General features: G+C 38.5%; 1 protein-coding gene across 2 annotated transcripts; it reads right to left on the bottom strand.

Moving 5' to 3' along the window:
* Positions 1 to 309: 309 nt before the first annotated feature.
* On the bottom strand, positions 310 to 18,112 carry dnajc5aa (DnaJ (Hsp40) homolog, subfamily C, member 5aa). Of its 2 annotated transcripts, none has more exons than XM_062998946.1 (5): positions 17,993 to 18,112; positions 8,504 to 8,635; positions 8,172 to 8,385; positions 6,583 to 6,754; positions 310 to 2,889 (listed from the first exon to the last, which is right to left on the bottom strand). In XM_062998946.1, exons 2-5 carry the CDS (start codon positions 8,611 to 8,613, stop codon positions 2,780 to 2,782), a joined length of 606 nt encoding a protein of 201 aa, XP_062855016.1. In that variant the 5' UTR covers positions 8,614 to 8,635; positions 17,993 to 18,112; the 3' UTR covers positions 310 to 2,779. The 2 variants fall into 2 exon arrangements, with proteins under 2 accessions (XP_062855016.1, XP_062855017.1); XM_062998947.1 differs by having other exon boundaries at positions 2,799 to 2,889; positions 6,570 to 6,754.
* Positions 18,113 to 21,230: the final 3,118 nt, after the last annotated feature.

Below are 21,230 nucleotides of genomic sequence, written 5' to 3'. Positions count from 1 at the left end.
TGTCAAACACAGTCATGGACAATTTAGTATCTCCAATTTACCTCACTTGCATGTCTTTGGACTGTGGGAAGAAACCTGAGCTCCCGGAGGAAACCCACGCAGACACAGGGAGAACATGCAAACTCCACACAGAAAGGACCTGGACCGCCCCACTTGGGGACCGAACCCAGGACCTTCTTGCCACCTGAAGTGATTGGAAGTAGGAAGTAGGAATTTAAAATGGAAAAAGACATCACACAAAAAGATCAAACTGAATTTGAGCCACTTTGCAGTTCATTTTTTCTATTTACTGACAACTAGAAGAAGCACTTTGAAATATTCATGAACATTTATTTTTACACCAGCAAATCAGATAAATGTATGTTTTCTTTCAGACAATAACCATGCTACAACATAAAGTTCTATTTTTATACTCCATTATTCAGTGTATGTACATGAGACCCTAACCACTTAACTAGCAGTAGCATAGTTTCACAGCCACATCCAATAACATACCATCTGAAACAAGGACACGTCTTTAAAAAACATGACAAAATCAGGTCATAAATAAAACAGAAACAATGCATCAGATTACCATTTCACTAGAATTACACACATTTTCTTCTTTCATGGACTAGAAGGAATCACGTCCTCCATGGCATTAAACGTATAACATTGCATTTTCCAACATTTTAATGTAAAGAAGCTGTAAGAGGCAGACTAGTGTATTTTCTGCCTGGAGGGAGAGGAGGGGGGATGCACAGGAAAGGACCACAGATGCAAACAACTATCAAAAGCCATCAAGAGCAGGGAAAGACAGGAGAGAGACCAAGAGATACAGAGAGGGTGTCCGAGAGACAAAAATCCATCTGCACGTACTCGCCAAGCTCAGTGTATGCCAACGCAGCCTTTTAGCTCCGTGGGCAGGGGGGAACGGACATGGCTGATGATGTGAGCGGCTTTAAACGTTCCCCCATGTAAAACCAGAGCAGAACATCGGTCAATCAGTTACACAAACACAACTCACACTGAAAGAACGACAGGACTGGCAATGAGTTTGGAAATCGAGGTGAAAATGTAGAAGAAAAATAATGAGACGACAAGCAGCCTGCAGTTAAGACTGGTTTGTTAAATATGGTCAGTTTGATTGAACTAACCATAAAAACTAACTGAAAACACAATACACAAAATGCCAAGAATGGAAAATGAACATAGTCTGGTGGGCAACATTACAAAAACAAAAAGCTTTAGATTGTTATATTGTCTATTAGTGCATTAACTTTAAAATCTTAGCAATTATTGGAAAATAAAATGAGGCAAAATTGTCATATTTTGATTGCATTATTTTAACATTCAATTCATTTATTAAAACTTGCCACTAATCTATATGTAATTATTTACATGTTTTTTTTCCAGTACAGTGAAATAAATCAGTTGATTACTGCAGAGCATAAATACAGTAATGCTCTTTTAACAGATTATTTAATTCAACTATTATTTACTGAAACGGTTTCACTGTCAGAGACTGAGAAGCAACATGTACAATCCAGAATGACTGATGTATTAAATCTTAATTCCATTCCAAAAGCCTAAAACATTGTTTGTTTGCTGCAGAATAAACACTTTCATCACAGGTGAACCGCTCATTATCTTAGAGCAAAGGTCCTCATTAACCTCGAGGGAGGGAACGCTGGTAAACCATGATCACATCACAAGAAGCAATAAGACTAGAATAAATATGATCTAACAATGAGAACACAAAAATGCACCTAATATACATATACACCTTCCATACACACAAGGTGTGTACATTGTATATCTATATAAAATTATTTTCCTTCTGACATGTACACTGGAGAGAAATAATCTGATATGATCGAGCAGAATGCTGCATCATTTACTGTGGAAATCGCTTTTAATATGAGAATGGGGTATGACCAAGCTAATAGGACAAATGCTAAAACCCAACAACCCAAGATGCTATAGAGAGAAGGATTCAGTAACCAAAAACACTGACTGCTGCACAACGACATCCACAAACTGCACAAATCTGAAATGTTTTTAGTCTTTTTACTTCACAAGTTCTGAAAACTGATTTTTCACATCTTTTATTTGATGGTTCCTTTGCTTCACTGTTTTCTCTCAGTGACTGACGGGATCATAAACACTAATAAAAATGAATATAGAAGACCAAAGAAAAATTAGCAATATCTATTATCATTTTGTCAGATATCTCTTTTTTCCTAGAAGTGGTAAATGACAGAATAAAACCATGGAACGGCCTAAAAGAATGATCATCGCTGCTAGCCGAGTCGTCCTTCAACCTGCTCTCTGTTAGCAAGACATGCAAGACAAGTCAATGAGAGAAGTGTAAAGCACACAACCACAAGTTCTTCCTGCTCGGACATCTGGATAACGTACATAAGCACACCTGGGTGAACAGTGCATGCTACAGGACAGCAAGTGAATTTGCCAGGAGTAAAAGGATCATGGGAAGGCATAAATGGAAGCTAAATGCCAAAAACAAAAGGAACAACAAGTGAATGTCTGGTGTGTGTTTTTTCCCCTACACTTCTTTAATGGGCTACACGAGGGTGGATGTGAGCCAGTGTGAAAGAATGGTAATGGTGGTGGATATGAGAAAACAAGGAATGTCTGAAAGAGTTCAGCTTATGTTTCACTTTCACTGGCTTTTCTCCTCGCCCATGTTGGCTTTTCTTATAGGTTGTTAAAGGAGTCACTTCTTAGCTCGATCTTCAGACTGGGGTGGGAGTAGACTGGCAGGCGGAGGGTGATTGCATTAGTTGAAGCCGGTGTCGGTTCGGTAGGTGGTGTGGTGGCCGTCGGATGTTAGCTGGGTGGTCTCTGTGGCTGATGGTTGAAGGACAATTGGCTCACCTCCACCAGCCTCTGTTGGGCAAAAAAGCAAAAAAAAAAAAAAAAAAAAAAAGATTAATCAAACATTTACATTTCTGCATTTAGAAGGCGATTGTATCCAAAGTGACATACAGTACTGTGAGAGTATACTGTCTAAGTAATTGAGGGTTAAGTGCCTTGCTCAAGGGCCCAACAGTGACAACCTGGCAGTGGTAGGACTTGAACCACCGACCTTTTAATTACTAGTCTACAACTGCCCATTACATTACATACATTTAAAAGAATTAAATTGAATTACATACATTTAAAAGAATTAAATTTAAATCAAAATCATAGTTTTTTCACCCATACACACACTGCAGTTTTGCTAGGTTTAAATTATGCAAAACTAATCCTACAAATCTTGTGCTATACATTCCGAAGAGCTTACCTGGGTCAACTGGATATCCTGTGCTACATGCCCAATATACGTCTTTGTGCCCTTTGAAGTTAACTTCACACATTTGCAAGAACCCACCCCTATACCATGACAGACGCTGGCTTTCACACCTTCTGCTGATAACAGACTGGGTGCTATTTTTTATCTTTGGCACGAAGAAGCAGAGAACTCGTCAGCCTTATTGTAAAAAATAGATTTAGAATATTATTTCTTGATGCAGTGGTAGACTGTGTTAGGTGACAATGGTTTTCCGAACATCACCTCCTCATGTTGCTTAATTTATCGCAGTAGCAAGACAGATTTTCATGCAATGTCTTCTGAGGGCTCAGCCATATTCACATTTATTTAGTCTTGTCTGACACATACTGAGATTCTCTGAATCTTTTTTACAGTATTATGTATGGAACTGATTGAAATTTTCAAGAAAAAGTTTGGAACAAAGTGGTGAGCCAGGAGTCTGATGCATCTTTCTTTTATATCCAGTCATAATACCTGTATCTATTAGCAATTCACCTTTTGATTGTGGATTTCTTTAACACTGTTTAATTTGGATATACTATAAACTTTTTACTTGTATTTTGTTCCTGTCCCAACTTTTTTTTTCAGAACTAGTTTATATTAACAAAATACAACCAGCTGGTCAACACATTAAAAGTTATTTCTTGGTACCTTTGTCAGTCAAATAAAGGTTCAAGAAAATGAACACATCACATTTTTTGTTTTAAAGCTTTAAATAAAATGTCTCACGTTTTCCTGAAAATGTGGTTTATACATCAAACAAAAACACAGATGATATCGTTCATTTTGCTAATTGCTAGTTAGTTAGCTAGGAAGCTGACATCATGCTAAGAAAAACGCATTAGCAGAATAATAACAGCACATTATGCAGCTATAGCTCTATCACTACCAGTAAATCTATCACTCCTAAACTCACACATACCTGCAACGGCTTCTTGATCTGAGAACTGAAGGATTCACTTTTTTCTTTCTTTTTTAAAAGAACAAAAAATAAAATCACATCCATGATATTAGCGTGAGCTTTTACCTCTAAACTGCACACCTTGTGGACGAGCTGTTGTTTGTTTGTTTATTAGGATTTTAACGTCATGTTTTACACTTTGGTTACATTCATGGTAGTTACATTACACAAGCTTCACCAGTTCACAAGGGATCGAACACTGTCATGGACAATTTTTGTATCTCCAATTCACCTCAATTGCATGTCTTTGGACTGTAAAAGGAAACTGGAGCATCCGGAGGAAACCCACGCGTACACTGGGAGAACATGCAAACTTCACACTGAAAGGACCCGGACCGCCCCACCTGGGGATCGAACCAGGGACCTTCTTGCAGTGAGGAGACAGTTCTACCCACTGAGCCACCGAGCCGCCCAGACGAGCTGTTGTGTTGCATGTACCCAAGAGAAGCAGAGCATAGAAACGGCGTTGGGTAAGCAACACTGATGAAGGATTTTATTAATTATGTAACACTCTGACGATCTGAAGGTGAGAAAAAAGATTTAGGAGTTAAGCCTTGTAATCCTACTACCAGCACCATCCATGTCTGTTAGCTGCTTCATGTTGCTTCAAATCTTACATATCGTGTTCTGGTAGAGAGCAGATGTCAAGCGTCCATCATTTATGGCAAACTGGTGATGATGGTGTTTATTTTGAAACGCTGTGGTAACTTTACAATAGCTTTTGAAAAAGTTTCACTTTAAACTCTTTAGTCCAGAGAACAGAGACAAGCCTTTACATTCTATTTTCTTACCAGGGTTTTCAACATAAAGCCATTTTTATCTTTCTAAAGGTGGCATCATAAATGCCCCTATTTGAGATGAGCAAGGACTACTGATGTCTCACTGTGTTTGTTTGTGATTTCGAGTCCACAGTAGTAGGACAATGACTTATTTAATTATTTATTAGGGTTTATTGGGATGTGTCATGTTTTATTACATTCCTGACAGAACAGGTAGTTACTCGTTACACAAGGATTCATCAGTTCACAAGGTTATATCAAACACAGTCTTGTACAATTTTGTATCTCCAATTCACCTCACTTGCATGTCTTTGGACTGTGGGAGGAAAGCAAAGCTCCCGAAGGAAACCCACACATACACGGGGAGAACATGCAAACTCCACACAGAAAGAACCCGAACCGTTCCACCTGGGAATCGAACCCAGGACCATCTTACTACCCACTGAGCCACCGTGCCGCCCCAATAACTGTTGTACTCCAAGTAATGTATGTTTTGTAACACATGGGATTTTCCAAAAGTGGAGAGAAATTGAAATGAATGAATTTGAGTTTAGTTTATGCTAATGTGGCCAAGACAATTAATCAGTGGGCTCATATGAGGGTTCTTCAAAAAGTTTCTGCACTTTTTTAACCCTATTTATTAAGAATTTCAAAAACAAATGACATCACTTTTCTATATAGTCACCTTCCGGTGCATTTTCCCAGCGTCATACCAACTTTTTAATGCCATCAGCAAAAAAATTTTTTGGTTGAGTGTGTATCCACTGATGCACCTCCGCTTTCACATCATTATCACATGAAAATCTTCCTCCCCTTAAAGCTTCTTCGAGTCTTCCAAAAAGTGAAAATCAGATGGTGCTAAATCCGGACTATAAGCTCTCCCTCAGTCTCTGGAACACGACCAATTACTACTTCTCCCGCCCTCACCGTTTCCAACCAAAATATTGTGGAATAGTGTGGAATCTTTTTGAAAAAAAACCTCGTATTATTGTGAATTTCCCCACTGTGGGACTAATTAAAGATTGTCTTATCTCTGAAGCCGTGTTAGTATGTTACAAACTATAGCCCAAATAATCAATAATTAAGTTGTTCCCAACTATTTTGACAATCGATTTTGCAGCTCTGGAGAGCAGCATGTGTATCCCAGTCAGGATTTTAGTAAACGAGTATATAAATACTAGGGGAAGGAATAAAATGCATGAGTCACTGTTTAGAACCAGGCCTCTGTATACACATGTGAATTACAGTGTAGCATAAGTGTATTGTTAATCTGTAGAGATTAGTGGGGGCTGATTTAGTTCACACTGTTACTAAGGCGTAATTCACAACTGCAATGTTTTCTATGACAGATGCACAGACGCAGCAGCACATCAGCCATCACCTCAAATCTCTAACAGCTAATGGCCGGGGGGTAAAAACATTAGTGGTTAAAACACTTAAACCTTTCAAGTTTAACGTTACTGATGGACAAACAGTGGCTTTACATAAACATAGAATATCAAGGAGTCACACACACGTTTGGATCTAACCTCTCTCATCAGACTGCAGTTGGGCTTCCAGGTCTTCAGGAGAGACGTAGAATTCCTGATCCTGGCCCTCAGGAGGCCTTGGTTTACACTTTCCGCAGCAGCAGTTACAGCAGCAGCACAGACAGCAACAGAAATAGCAGCCTGTAGCCAGGCCACAGAACACAAACAGTGCCTGCAGAGGGAAGCAACACACAACAGAGCAAGGAGATGAATTAGAGGATGTGATCTTTCATTTCATTTAACTTCACTTTACCCTGGGTCTGGTTTCTGGACTGAGCGCCAATCCATCCAAGGACTCCCTGATAATAGCCAATCATGTATGAGTAGGCGCCAACTGGCCGATAGCACCCACTGCGATTTGAATTATGTTGCTTTTTTTATTTATTCATTTTCAACATATTAAAGATTTTTTTGTCCTACGTCTTAATAAATGAAAAGTTGATGTTGGTATTTTACTCATTCATTCATCCTTAGAATTTCCACTTTATTCTGTAAAGAATAAAGAGGAGGGTGTACCATGGGCAGAGCAAAAGTCCATTACATGGCATTAAACACACACCCACTTATTTACACTTACCCCTATGGACAGTTAAGAGTACTAAAACCAGGAAACCAGAAAAGCAGAGAAACCCACAAATTCCACACCAGATGTAAAGATCAAACCTAGAAGCCTTGAGCTGTGCGGAACCAACACGGCCTGCAACGCCAGGTGATGTTTTCTATATATTTGTGCTTAGGATTCTGTTTGTGCTATGATTCACCCAGGACTCTCTACTCGACAAATAGAGATGCTGAGGCACCATCTACTGTCAGCACCATGCTACTGCAGCTACATCTGCCAAATGATTAATACTGTATTAATAATAACATTGCAGCCTACAAATACCTCATTTTAAGATGTTACAAACGAGGATCTTGGATTTTTTAAGCTTCATGATACTAAAATAAGCCACAAATTTTAGCCAAAACATTAGGACCAGCCCCCAAAAATGTCCATGGCAACGGTCAGGGACACATTAATCTTTGGGCTTACAGTAGTGTGTTGAATGCAGACGATATGCGCAACATCAATCATTATGGCAGTCAAATCATTACAGCAAGACAACCGGGTTGAAGTATCTCTGAAACAGCAAGGTGTGCCTACAGGCAGTCGTGGTGAGAAACCACCAACAAGCCAAGAACTGCAAACAGGGTGCTGAGCGGCAAAGATGAATTCCAGAGGACATGAAGGCTGCGGTGTTTGATATGGGCCAACGGAAGGGCGAGACGGGGACAACATGCAAACTCCACACAAAAAACCCCGGACCGCTCCACCTGGGAATCAAACCCAGGACCTTCTTGCTGTGAAGCGACAGTACTACCCACTGAGCTACCATGCCACCCATTTGGTTATTTTTAATACTGGTGATGAGGCAGGGTGGACTGTGTGTATTAAAATGTGTGTCATATATACGTAGGTGTTAATTACCCTAAAAAAATAATTAAAACATTTGACCAGGGGTATCCAAACCTTTAAATTGTGTTTTGTTGGTGGTATAAAATCCAAAACAAAAAAAAACCCAAAATTTTTTAATTTAATATACTCTTACCTTGGCCCACCAGCTGGACAGAACAAAGTAGGTGTTGACGTTTTCCTCTCCAAACTGCTCTGCTACATAGAGCCCCAGCGAGCCATATTTGTCATAAATGTTCCGCTTGGTGGGGTCGTTCAGGATGGCATGGGCATTGTTGATCTCTTTAAATTTTTCTGACGCCTCAGGATTGTCAGGGTTCTTGTCGGGGTGATATTTCAGGGCCAGTTTCCTTTGAGAAAGAAAAATAGACAAATGCAATAAATGCTGGTACAATGCTGGGAGAATCTTTAGGAAAACGGTGGCCTGCTGGTGGGTATGAGTTTATTATACTATCATTTCTTAATCACCTGTAAGATTTCTTGATGTCATCATTGGTGGCCACCTTGTCCACACCCAGCACATGATAAAGGGATTCTCCAGAAGTGGAGAGGGTGCGCTGCCTCTGTTGTTCAGTCATGGCAATTCACGTCTTCAACAATCTGTAAGAAACAGACTATAATAAGAACAGTGGCCACTTTACAATACACGTTTAATACAGGTATTCATTTATCTTAGAAAACTACCCCATAAGAGTCGATAAGAAAGATCCACTTGTAGATTTGTGCTTTGTAGCACGCAGTTAAGAGACTAGATGTACTGGCTGTAAAGGTCTTTAAATACAGTACAGTCAAAAGTTTAATAATGAACTTTTAAAGGCTTCTAAGAGGTGTTACATGAGGTCTTAAATGCCTTTTATACTCTTTCAAGAAACAGTCAACTTGATGTTTGTTAACCTCTGACCCTTTGAAAATCTGATACAGTTAATAAAAGCTGTGATGCATTCAGGTGATGCAGCAGTAAACAGTTCAACGGTTCGACACTCTGGACATCTACACGAACAACGATTGGCTGTCGGAGGGGATTCTTCATAACTGATGCAATTACGAACTCTGGGTTTGAAAGCCTTTAGACTGGATGTATGTAAACTTTTGATTTCAATTGTAATTAGGCAAGAAAGTACCAACAAGACATGTTTAAATTTTTTTTGTCATAACAAACACCAGATTCTGAGCGGTACAATGAATTTCATAATCTTTTGGAAATTTTTTGTAATCGAACTGTGAATGCATTTATTGCAATTATTTTAGCTGTTTCAGCACCATGCACTACTGTCTCTAAGCAAGCTGCTTCTCGTTCTCAGACTGTTGCTATGGTGCTGATGGTAATGATCAGAAGCAGACTGCATGTTAAGCGTGTCCATGATCGACTAATCATGGCGTGTGAGGGGCTTTTGGGTATTGCAATATGAATGCCATCACAATGTTCGCTGACTTCTAGGAATGACAGTCATTGTTCAATTTAAGTGATTTTAAAGCCAATGTGTGTAGGCAGGTAGTGCTCATGTGACTAAAATCTATTGGGCATTTACAAAAACATGATTGGCTCTGGTTGACAAGAAAAGATGGCTGAGGCCATGTGATGGGCTGCCACACTGTCCACGGTTTTTCTGCCTTGCTGGTGTTTTCAAGGAAACAGGTTGATAAAGTGGTTAAAGAAAATGAAACATTTCCATAGGCATGGTAACGATTAACCTGTAAACTAATAACTGACAGACTTTGATTAATGCTACGGAACAAAAATTGGCACAAGTTGTAAAGAGCACTGATTTGAGACTCACCCTCACCCACCCTCAGTGTGCATATACCAGTTCTGTTTCCAGTGCTACAGGACTAACCTGAACAGGAAAACTTTATGGATGAATGGATGGATGGACAGACAGACGGACAGACAGACAGACACTTTATTAATCCCGAAGGAAAATAAGGAGTATGTACTATGTATTGATTTTTTTTAAACCAGACACTACAGAACTATTATGCATTAAACTGACTGCATCTTAAATATGCAAATCAATTTTGTAGAATTATTTATTTATTTATGAATTTGGATTTTAAGATCATGTTATACACTTTGGTAACAGACGTGACAGGACAGGTAGTTACACATGATTCATCAATTTTACGCTCAATGTCAAACACCATCCTGGGCAATATTTATAATCTCCAACTCACCTAACACGTCTATGGACTTTGGGAGGAAACCTGAGCGCCTAAAGGAAACCCATGCAGACACGGGGAGAACATGCAATCTCCACATAGAAAGGACCCGGACCGCTCCACCCTGGGAATTGAACCCAGGACCTTCTCGCCATGAAGAGACAGTGCTACCCACTAAGCCACCATGATGCCCCATTATTAGAGATTAATAAAAAATAAACATTATAGTAGATACTGTATCATCTTACAATACTGACCTTAATGTTGTCAAAAAAAGCTTAATACACCAGCTGCGTCTATTATTTGATTAGCATGTTTAATTAGTGATTGGAATGAACTGTTTACTCCTGACTGACTGTGTGAAAATCTAGATTTAGAGGGCTGAACTGGTTCTGCTGACTGTTCATGTCGCTGTTCCGTGTTCACTGTATTATGCTGTTTCTATTCATTTTCATTATTTCTACAAAGTATCTAATGAAAATCCATTTACTGTTTCTCACACCAACATACTCCACACAATAAAGCCAACCGCCCGTTTTCAACAACAGATATTAAAATAAACAATCCAGAAAAGCAGCAAATCGAATCAAACAGCAACACAATTGAAGGAAAGCACACAGTTGAGTTATTGTTTTTAGGCTTATTAGTTGTCTGCAAAATCTGTAACAAATTTTTATTTGTCGTTTAAAGGCTTCAAATAATGAGCATGATCAATTTGAATAAAAAAGCAGCTAAAGCTTTCAGCTGCAATATAGTGGACGTCATTATGAGATTGAAACACTAAAGCCACTTAGGTTAATTAGTGGTTTAAGTAAAAGACTGATCAATACTGCAACAGACCACGGCTCCTTTCATTTCCTTCTACATCATGAGAAAAGAAAATGTTAAGCATGAGATATTCAGCACTAGGTCAAATTTGTGATGAATATTTAGTTGGACATCTTCTGTTTTCAAGAGTACTGTGGCATGCCAAAAGTTATAATATATAAATAGCAAAACAAATTAAACCCTGAATCATAGCGGTAGCATTTAATTTAGTTATTTAATTTAATTACTGTAAACTGGACAGCTCCAAGATATTTCTAGAAACTCAGGTTTCTAGAAAGGTTGATTGGATTCGATACATCGTCTGATACAAACCGCTTAAGTATTTAATGCTGTAATGCGTGTAATGTCAACTATAGTGATGTCAATGCTGTCAAAAATGTTTTAACTGCTGCTCAGGTGATGCAGTGGTAAGAACACACGCTGGAACACCAGAGCTGGGATCTCGAATACATCATGTCGAGTCTCGGCTCTGCCTGCCGGCTGGGCTAAGCGGTCACATGAACAACGATTGGCCTGTTGTTCATATAGGGGTGGGATATTTAGCCAGGTAGGGTCTGGGTGTGTCAGGGTGTGTCTCTCCGTACACAGTGCTGAGCCTTCGGCTCGTGCCTGCGACCAAATCACAGCCGTGATGTTATTCGCGATAACACACTCCCTCTCGTGTTCTATTGCTTAAGTAAACATGGATCCACACTCCTAACAGAGTTCAAGCATTGAAATTAATAAATTAATTGATTTATGATTAAAACTGGCCACTTATAGACAATTAAATTGGATTTTATATCAGGACATTTCTGCGTTTGGTAAATGTAAAACTATAAAGCAATTATATTTTCTCAAGGCTATTAAGCTTTGTTGCCTCCGCTGGATGTTGAAATGCACAATGTCCCTGTATACAAACTTTTAGCCAAATAACTCACTTATATTTATGTGTGCAGGGTGTAAGTCCACCCTATTTTAATACCATTTGTTTTTGAAATGGGATGTCCTACATGGTCAGGTGTCCAAATACTTTTGGCCATATAGTGTACCTTGATTGTTGGTTTTGGCTGTACAACCTTATTTGTGTAAAACATTATTTGTGGTAGAAAGTTGTTACGTAGCTTCAGTGCTGCTGCTGAAAAACCTTTCAAATGGATTATTTTAATTTCATATGAATGTCTTAATAAATCAGTTAAACAAAATGTAAAACATAAAAGAATAAAAACGGCCTTAAAAGAGTAAATGAGAAGCGTGTTGTTTCCAAAAGGTTTAGTCTACCACCTTCCAGGACTTAGAAGTCCTACCCTTGTTATGATGACCTCGAAAGCACAGCACAGTGATTAGAGGAATAATTACCCATGATTCATCAGCTGACTCACTCTCTTCAGTTGCTTCCTATTGCTGCCTTTTACTACAAGCAGTCAATGCACACTGATCAAAGCCTTTCCGCCTTACACTTTCACACACTGCCCTAGAATTTCAACCCATAAGAGGCATTTACATTTTCAGCATTTAGCAGATGCTTTTATCCAAAGCAACTTACAATTATGACTGAACACTATCCTTGAGCAGTTAAGGGTTAAGGGCCTTGCTCAGTTGCCCAAAAGTGGCAATTTGGGGCTTAAACCAGCAACCCTTAGATTACTGGTCCAATACCTTAACCACTGTGCTACCGCTACACACAAATACACAAAGTCAAAAGTATGTAGAAATGCCTTCTGTTTACCAGGTTTGGCTAGTTTATCCACACCTATTGCTACCCATCGCTAATTATTGCTGTGGCGGTGGCAGGGGCAGATTAGTGGTTAAAGTACCAGACTAGCAATTAGAAGGTTGGTGCTTAAAATTCAACCTCTGCCAAGTTGCCAATGTTGGGATCTGAGCAAGGACCTTAACCCCCACTTGTATCAGTCACAATTATAATCACTTTCGAAAAAAAAAACTCTTTTTAATAGATTCAGAAAGTAATTCAATCTGCACTTCATTACTCAAAATAATAAAGAAAAATTGTGCAGCATTTACAGCTCCACAGATAACTAAAAACTAACTGGTTAATTGTTAACATCTCTAATAAAAACTTGAAGCTATTATGCTTTGTTGCCTCAGCTGGAAGTTAAAATGTTTCATATGTTTGTGTACAATGACATTGTACATTTGCCAAAATCAATTAAGCAATAATGACTGTCATAAATCAATGGTTAACCGTTAACTGACAACCTTATGCCAACCAGTCAAAAAATTTTTATGCCAAAGAGTTTAATCTGATTACTAGCACAGTGCACTTTCTCAGGAAGGACCATACATGGCACTGAGGGTGCTGAATGTCCGAGTCAGATTTTAGCCCAGCACTGGATTTCTCTCAGTGGTGCTGAGGTGTGGAAGAGATCTGCAGCTACTCAGCTCTACTATCAACCAGCCGGGCACCTACACGGAAAAGACTGACATGTGCAGCCTTTGCTGGCTGGTCGAAGTCGCCTGCACTAATACCAGAGAATAGTGCGAGAATCTATGTACTCAAAAGTGATCCCGGAGTGATATGAAGTGGTTGCAGTTTGATGTAAGAGCTGTGATCATTTTGCTACGCAGTTTAAATAATGCTGACAGTAAGTAAGTAAACAAGTAAGTAAACAATTGACTGTGCCAGCTATGTGCATGTTAAATGTGGATTAAGCTCATTACCAATAACCAATAAGAGTTTCTAGTGCCTGTCTACTGAGCACCCTTCAGCTGACTCTCCTGAATCAGCTGGTTTACTCAGCACTGTCATTCTCAGCGCAAAGCATGATGGTTTGTGTGCACAAGCCATGGATGAACGGTAAAGGAGGAGGTGAGTCAAACACCAATAAGAGATAAATGCAAGTGTTTGCACACTTTGTGCTTATTGCATAATAATATGAATGTGTGAGACATTATGCATCTGACCACAAATCAAATACACATCAGATACTAATCAGATACACATCAGATTCCCTCCCATCCAGTTTTTACCACAAATCAGATGTGTTCCAGCTAAAAATAAAAAATCCCTGAGGGAAATCGCTCATCTATAAATTTAATTTACTCAATTCCTATTGGTAATCTCCACATCGCTTCACTCCTAATTTGCATAGTTTAATTTTGCTCTACTTTTTCGTGTCTCCAATGTTCGCGCTGCCTCCTGTAGCTGGAAATCGAAAATGAATAACAGCTGGTTGCTTCGTCACGTCGCATTGTTTCCAGTCTGAATGTAGGGTAAGGTATACTAAATAAAAATGTTAATCATTTTAATCATGTGGCATCTTTTTTGTTGTTGTTGAAGCAACCTGACAAGACTTGCATTAGCCATAAACAATGGTTTATGCTTTTACAGTGGTCAAACTGTATTTGTTTTTACACCCTGGAGAATATCCAAGCTAAATCAGGGATGTTGCTGCAATCAACTGATTGCAAACTTCTTAGCACCATATAAAGCTGAATAATGATGCCGTCCAATTTTATTGACCTTTATACTGGAAGTATTACTAAACTGGTTTGGTAGCAACTTTGTTACTAAACCAATCAGGTTAAAACTAGGCATGTCCCCATGCATATCTAGGGCAGTGATAGCTCAGTGGTTAAGGAATTGTAATCTTAGGGTCACTGTTTCAAGCCCACCAATGCCAGGTTGCCACTGTTGGGCCAGTAAGCAAAGCCCTTAACCGTCAATTGTTTGGACTGTATTAGGTTGCTTCGGACAGAAGCACTGGGTAAGGGTTAACCAAAAAGCTTTTTATTTAAATATAAAACTAAATTTAAATATAAAACAAGGCAGTAATGTAGGACAGTAGGATGAACATTAACACTGTAAGCAGAACTAGTTCAGCATTCTGAATGAACAGTGCATTACAAGGACTAACTAAATATGCTGAACAAAAAAAAACGTTGTTTAATGTGTCGTCAGACACATTAAAGACACACTCCCAGGAGCCTGCATTTACTACTCACCTTCGCTAGCTAGGGTTGTAAAAATTTTATCCACATTTAAAACCATGTTTTATTATATTTATATTAGTCTAATTCATGTCTGTTAGTCAGACATTAACAGTGTAAAAAGGTGCAGGAATAGCTCAACGGTTAAGGTACTGCACTAGTAATCAGAATGTTGCCAGTTCAAGCCCCACTGATGTCAAGTTACCACAGCTGGGCTCTGAGCAAGGCCCTTAACCCTCAATTGCTCTAACTGTATTCAGTCATAATTGTAAGCCATTCTGGATGAAAGCATCTGCTAAATGCCACAAATGTAAATGCAATTTGGATCCATAAGTAAGTAAAATCCAAGGAGATCTAAAAATTGGGAAAACTTAAACAATATTGTATAAAACAATATCAACATTATATGTAAAACATTTGAGATCCCACACAATAATGATAATAGTACACAAACTTAAAATCTTATTTGTTGGAAAGGAAACTGAAACATTTATTAAGTGCAGTACTTAAGTATTTGCTCTGGCCACACAAGAAGCAGCTAGTGAAAATTAATAAAATAAATAATTATTATAAAGCTGTGATTTCTGTTGTAGCTGCCGGTTGGTTTATTTGACACTGTAATGTCTATTAAATGTATGAGACATTTACTTCTTGAACCAGAGCTACTGAAACAGTGGAAACTGGAAACACTATTTGGCTGTAATGTACCAAATCAAAGTGTTTAATGTTTAGAATATGTGAGATTGGATTTTTGAGAATGATCACAATACAGAAAAAAAATTATAAAATAAGAAATAACGAATAATGGTAAGTTATTAATCTGAATTGAAATGATTTTAGTAGTAATGACCAAAGCATTTCTACTAAACTGAAAATGATTAATAAATTCAAAAAATTAAGAAACTGTTAATCATTTATCTTAGCTAAATTCTCTATATAAGAACACTTTGTATTGTGATTTGTGTTTTATAAGAGGGAAAAACTAATAAATGTGTATATCCTCCTGACTACCAGGGGGAAAAATGTCTCCCAATTCTTTGTTTTTTTAATTTCCCACATTGTCTGGAAGTCAGTAAGCATACTTAAAAAAAAAATTGTATTTTTTAAAAATGTTTTTATTTTAAATATATAATGTGTCCACTACAGTGGACATCAGAACACGGTACATATAAAACTGAATCATAATTGTAATAATTACTGTACATAAATTCCAAAGAAAAGGTGGAGGATGTCATGACCACTGGCTTATAGTGATGCACTCCTTTGGAATTTTGTTCTTCATGAGAGTTCCAGTACCTGCCAACCTTTTCTCCATCAGGGTGTCCAGGGGATTGAAAGTTGTAAAGAACCTTTCCAAAACAGGTGGGTTCCTCTGGGAACGGTCTCTGGCAAATGAAGGAGAGCTTGTTTTCCAATGCCCCATCCTCCTGTGACTCTTAAGGTGGTCTTACCCTCATAAACCACAAAATCTAAGACCATGCCAATTGGTGTGGCCAAGACAAACACCTTTGATCCAGTAGGGTATGGTTTGGCGTGTACATACTGGCGAATTGGGCAGCAACCAGTAAATGGAATCATTTGCTCATCAATGGACAATTTTCCTGTTCTAGGCTCTTTTAGACATCCTTGCCTTACTTTGTCCAGAAGAGACCTGACTTTCCACAAGAGGTCTGCTTTTGTCCTCACTGGAAATATCAAGATTATTGACAATCTTCCTTAGGAATTCCTTAGTTTATAGAATTAATTTTTGGTCATGGATTCTACCACTATTTAAACTCTGGTGTTAGAGGCCCAAAACATGACCCAGAGTGGACAGCAACTGGATGTGGATGGATCTACTTGCTCTGACTTTTCTGCCTCTGTTTGTCCTATCTTAATTTTATCATCTGCCTCAAACACTGCACCTTGTTCTTCCTCATCAGACAACTCAATATCTGAGTTTTCATCAACAATCTGCAGTAAAATTCTCTCTGCCTCTGACAGTGAATCCCTTCCATTTCAGTTGAAAAAATTGAAAACAAAATTGAGGTAATAAATACAAATGTCCACTGTGCAGGACATTTTTTAAACACTCTCCTATCATGGTAAAATATAGTTTTATTACTTTAGAAAATGGTTTAAAGCGTTCTTCAGATATTCATGTAAAATAATAAAACAACATTTTAAGACAAAATGTGCTCAATTATAATTATTAAGCATTTACCTTTCTTCTTTCCATAAAAGGTGATTGTGTTGATGGATGCCATATTTTTTAAAGAGCAAGAGGCAGTTCCCCAAACCCCACCCCCATAAATTTGGTATCATTTAAAAGTTCTAAATGTCCTCTTTAAAGAACAAAAAGAGTTAACCCAGTAGTATGCATGGTGTGGGTGACATTCAAGTTTAAATATGTCCTCTAGAAAGGACAAAATTGAATTGCTGGTAGTCAGGAGGATATGGCCAGTCTCCATCCTACCATGTAAGAGATGCAAGCTAATAGGGAAATGCTAGGATGGTTTGATGCATTTTCTGATCTGTGAGAACGGATTTCGTGTTTTAGAAAAAAAAAAAAAAAAAAAAAATAAACGTCAAAAAATAGAAAAACATATCTGTACAAAAATGCAATATTTTGCTGTTATATTAGTGTATCAAGTCGCCTCAATGTTAGAATATTCAGGAAAATCGAGTAAACGGCCCCATCAACCGCTCACTGGCAAGGGAGCCTTACTGGTTTAAAAAATCACGACCAGTGACTGGTTAATATAAAAGCGAGTAAATATTCCCTAGGATTGCTGATGTTGAATAACTGCGCGTTCAGTGTTAACCTCTGGATTACTTAAACAATCGGATGGGATTTGAATCTTAATCTCCATTTTGCTACCAGCGCATTTTATGAACATAGTGCACTGACTAGCAGAGCGATCCATAGCATCCATATTTGTTAGCCTGTTAGCCTGGATTACCGTTACACAAAATAAGGCAGCATTAAACATAACACATTTCGCAGCAATACATACATATTCTTTATAAACACAAAAACGCTATAATACAACCACTATTTACCGAATTGCCGGCTGGACAAGCTGCGGTGCGTCGGTGTAATTTCAGTGCAGTAACAGAGATGCTAAATTCGTGCTCTCATCCCCGTGAAACGCTCAAATGCAGCAGCTCTGATTCAGCTCCGCCCACCACCAGCGAGCACGAGCTCCCTTGCGCGTGCCCGTCATTCCAAGCTTGGGAGAGGGGGGAATGATGCCACGCCCACAGCCGCATACTGTACTCCTGCAAGGTCTGAGCACTGCTACTAACCGCTGTATCCTGGTCAGGGTCACGCTGGGTCCAGCGCCACCCATTAACAGACCTTGTGCCGAATGCAAGTCTGTTACACTCACACTTTCACTCACATCTAGGCGATATTTTGAGTTACCAGTCCATCTTAAGAATGTTTTTGGAAGGTAGAAGAAAATCGGAGAACCCAGAGAAAAGCCACGTGAACTCGGGGAGAATGTACAAAACTCCTCATAAACAGTAAGGCACCCTTAAGTACAATACAGCATGCATCCAAATCCAAAACTGTACGCTTGCTCCCTGGTCATGTAAGGTAACAATTTTTTTTTATGTTTCTGCAGAGCTAGATTTTGCCTTTTAATTAAGTCTTTGACATCATTGACATTTTCAGCATTTACCAGACACTTTTATCCAAAGAGACTTACAGTACTATGATACTATATTGTCTATATAATTGAGGGTTAAGGGCCTTGCTCAAGGGCCCAACAGTGGCAACCTGGCAGTGGTGGGGCTGTAACCAGCAACCTTTGGATTGCTAGTCCAGTACCTTAACCATTAGGCTACAACTGTCCACAGCAAATGAACAAATAAAATGAATGATGAGGTATTTTAGAGAAGCAGAATATTTCGTACACCGTCATGTCACAAAGCAGATTGTTCAGTCCGTCAAAAAGTATTCAGCTCATAAACCTTTATGATCAAGTTCCTGCCCATGAGCTTGTTAAACTCCCCGTTTCAAAAACATGGTACTACAAAATGGTGACCTATATGTGATCTGTTCCACTATAACAACAATCACTCATTAAGTATGTCTTTTTTGTGCCCATTCAGACAAAAGAGTTTTTGTATGTCTGGGCACTGATGTTGGTAAAGAAAGACTTAACTGATGTTCCAGTTCATTCCAAAGCTATAAAGTGTGGCTGAGGTCAGGATGTTCAGGACAGAGAAAGATGGAGACGACTGATCCAATGTTGCAGCCTTTGATGGGAGCAGCTGAAAGGGATAGAGCAAAATTTTCATTGCCACTAATATTAAAGTTTTTCTCTATAACCCCCAGGATGTGATACTTCCCATAATCCACTAAAATACCCCTTCCATTAGAAAAGTAATTTATGGTCTGATCTTATGCAGTGATGGAAATTAAAAGTAACTGTATTTTAAATGTGCAGAAGCTTGTTCTTTGTTGAGCATTTGTAAATGTATTTTTATTTAGAAAATCAGCTTGACCAGGGCTGTCCAAAGGGTGTCCAGACTTCTGCATAATAAATGCTCCCAGAAGGGGTCAGTGGATCCTTTGTCTACATAGTTGATTTGGCACAGTTTTTCCACCGGATGCCCTTCTTGACCCAACACTATTTGTCTGGGCTTGGGACCGGCACTGAAGATGTACTGATGTGTGTTCAAGTAATGCCACCCATCTTCTGTATTTGTGAGGCCATCTCAGGATTCGAACTCCTGATACAGCGCATTCACACTGCAGTGATGCAAAACGCTGTACTTCTGTCTCGCTATAAGTTGGTACAGCCTTTGGATGTCTACCAAGGGCATGGCTAGGAACTAAAGATTGGGGGAGGGGATTCCTGGCATTCTAAAACATTCCTGCCATAGCAACAACTGGTGGGAACGCTGACTGCTAACATAATATAAAGCTAGTGAATGGAATATGTTTATTTGTAATGTTGACATCAGTATATTTAGGGAGAGCACCTTTAGCATATCTGAGTTTTACATATTGTGATTATGTCCTTGATGTCTACTGTACTTTGTCTTACCAGTGCAGAGTTGATTGTGAGTGACTGTTTCTATATGTTCTGCATTAGGAGGCACAACCCTGATTTGGTCATGACTTGGTTCTGCAATGTAAATTGTCGTTGTCTAGCATAAATTGCTTTGCTCATTTGCACACTTGACTAAAGCTACAGTTCTTTCCCTTTATAATTCTTTTTACACATATTTTTGTGTGAAAGATCACAGAAAATGAACAGGTGCAGAGCAAAGAAAAACCACCTGGTATACTGTAATGGGGATGAACAATCTCAGTATCTATAGTAGTTTTTGTAGCACGTTTGTTGCAATCCGATCAGTGTTTGTAGCATGGCGAATTGAGACATTCAGTTAAACTGGAAATGCGCACAAGAATCAGGATGTAAAACATGCTTTATGTGTTTCATTGAGCAAATTTCAGTAAAAATAAGTAAAGGTTTATTCAGACACCTTATGTTTTTACAATATCTTTATAGGCTGTTTCAGCTGATGTCACATAGTCTACTACTGGGCTACGGTTACAGTTGAAGTTAAATGGATTTTCAATCTGAAAATGGAGCACTTACCAGAAGAGAGTATACAGCATTTACACATTTATCTAGAACTTGTTGCTTGTATTTAACAAATATTTGCATTAGACACATTTTTGTTTCAAAAGAAATACTTTATTGTACCTGTAAATGTAATTTTCTAAACAGGAGGTTGGGGAATGTTCTGCTAAATAAATAACCCTACTAAAATTACAGCTTTGAATAAAGTAGAAACCAACGTATGAGGCACAAACAAAATAAAGAAGGAGATATAGCCAAATTACAAGGCTTTGTTGGGGCAAACGACAATACAAATGTGCATTTATGCATTTAAAGTAAGAATCACTTGTGAAAGTGTAAAAAAAAAAAATCCAAAACACCCATTCACATACTTTCTATTTAGCCATCCAGCTTCCATTTCAAGTAAAGAAAAAACGAGGCTAAAAACATTCACACACTAATGCAAAAAATCTGTCTAGCCAACCATCACAAGGCACAGCATCAACACGAGTCTAAGAAGTCTGTGAGGCGAAACAAGAACACCTCTTCCTTTAATAATACACAACTAATGAAACAAAAAACTAAATCAGTGTCATTTTTCAGAGTGAAGTGAATAAATGCCATTGAGGCCATTTTCACATTCCTAGAAATGTTTAAAGTAGAAAAACAATTTAAAGCTCAACACTCTCTTTAAAACCATTACTTTAGCTTATCTTAGA

Source organism: Trichomycterus rosablanca, chromosome 7, assembly GCF_030014385.1.
Source record: "Trichomycterus rosablanca isolate fTriRos1 chromosome 7, fTriRos1.hap1, whole genome shotgun sequence".
NCBI lineage: Eukaryota > Metazoa > Chordata > Actinopteri > Siluriformes > Trichomycteridae > Trichomycterus > Trichomycterus rosablanca.
Note: the sequence above shows the minus strand (reverse complement) of the source record. Positions and strands in the feature narration are given on the sequence as shown.

Excerpts from the sequence above, each read along its gene's own strand:
- dnajc5aa (XM_062998946.1), bottom strand. The coding sequence starts at position 8,613 with ATGACTGAACAACAGAGGCAGCGCACCCTCTCCACTTCTGGAGAATCC. Across the intron at positions 8,386-8,503 it reads GACATCAAGAAATCTTACAG|GAAACTGGCCCTGAAATATC; the intron begins GTGATTAAGAAA and ends TCTTTCTCAAAG. Across the intron at positions 6,755-8,171 it reads TGTCCAGCTGGTGGGCCAAG|GCACTGTTTGTGTTCTGTGG; the intron begins GTAAGAGTATAT and ends TTCCCTCTGCAG.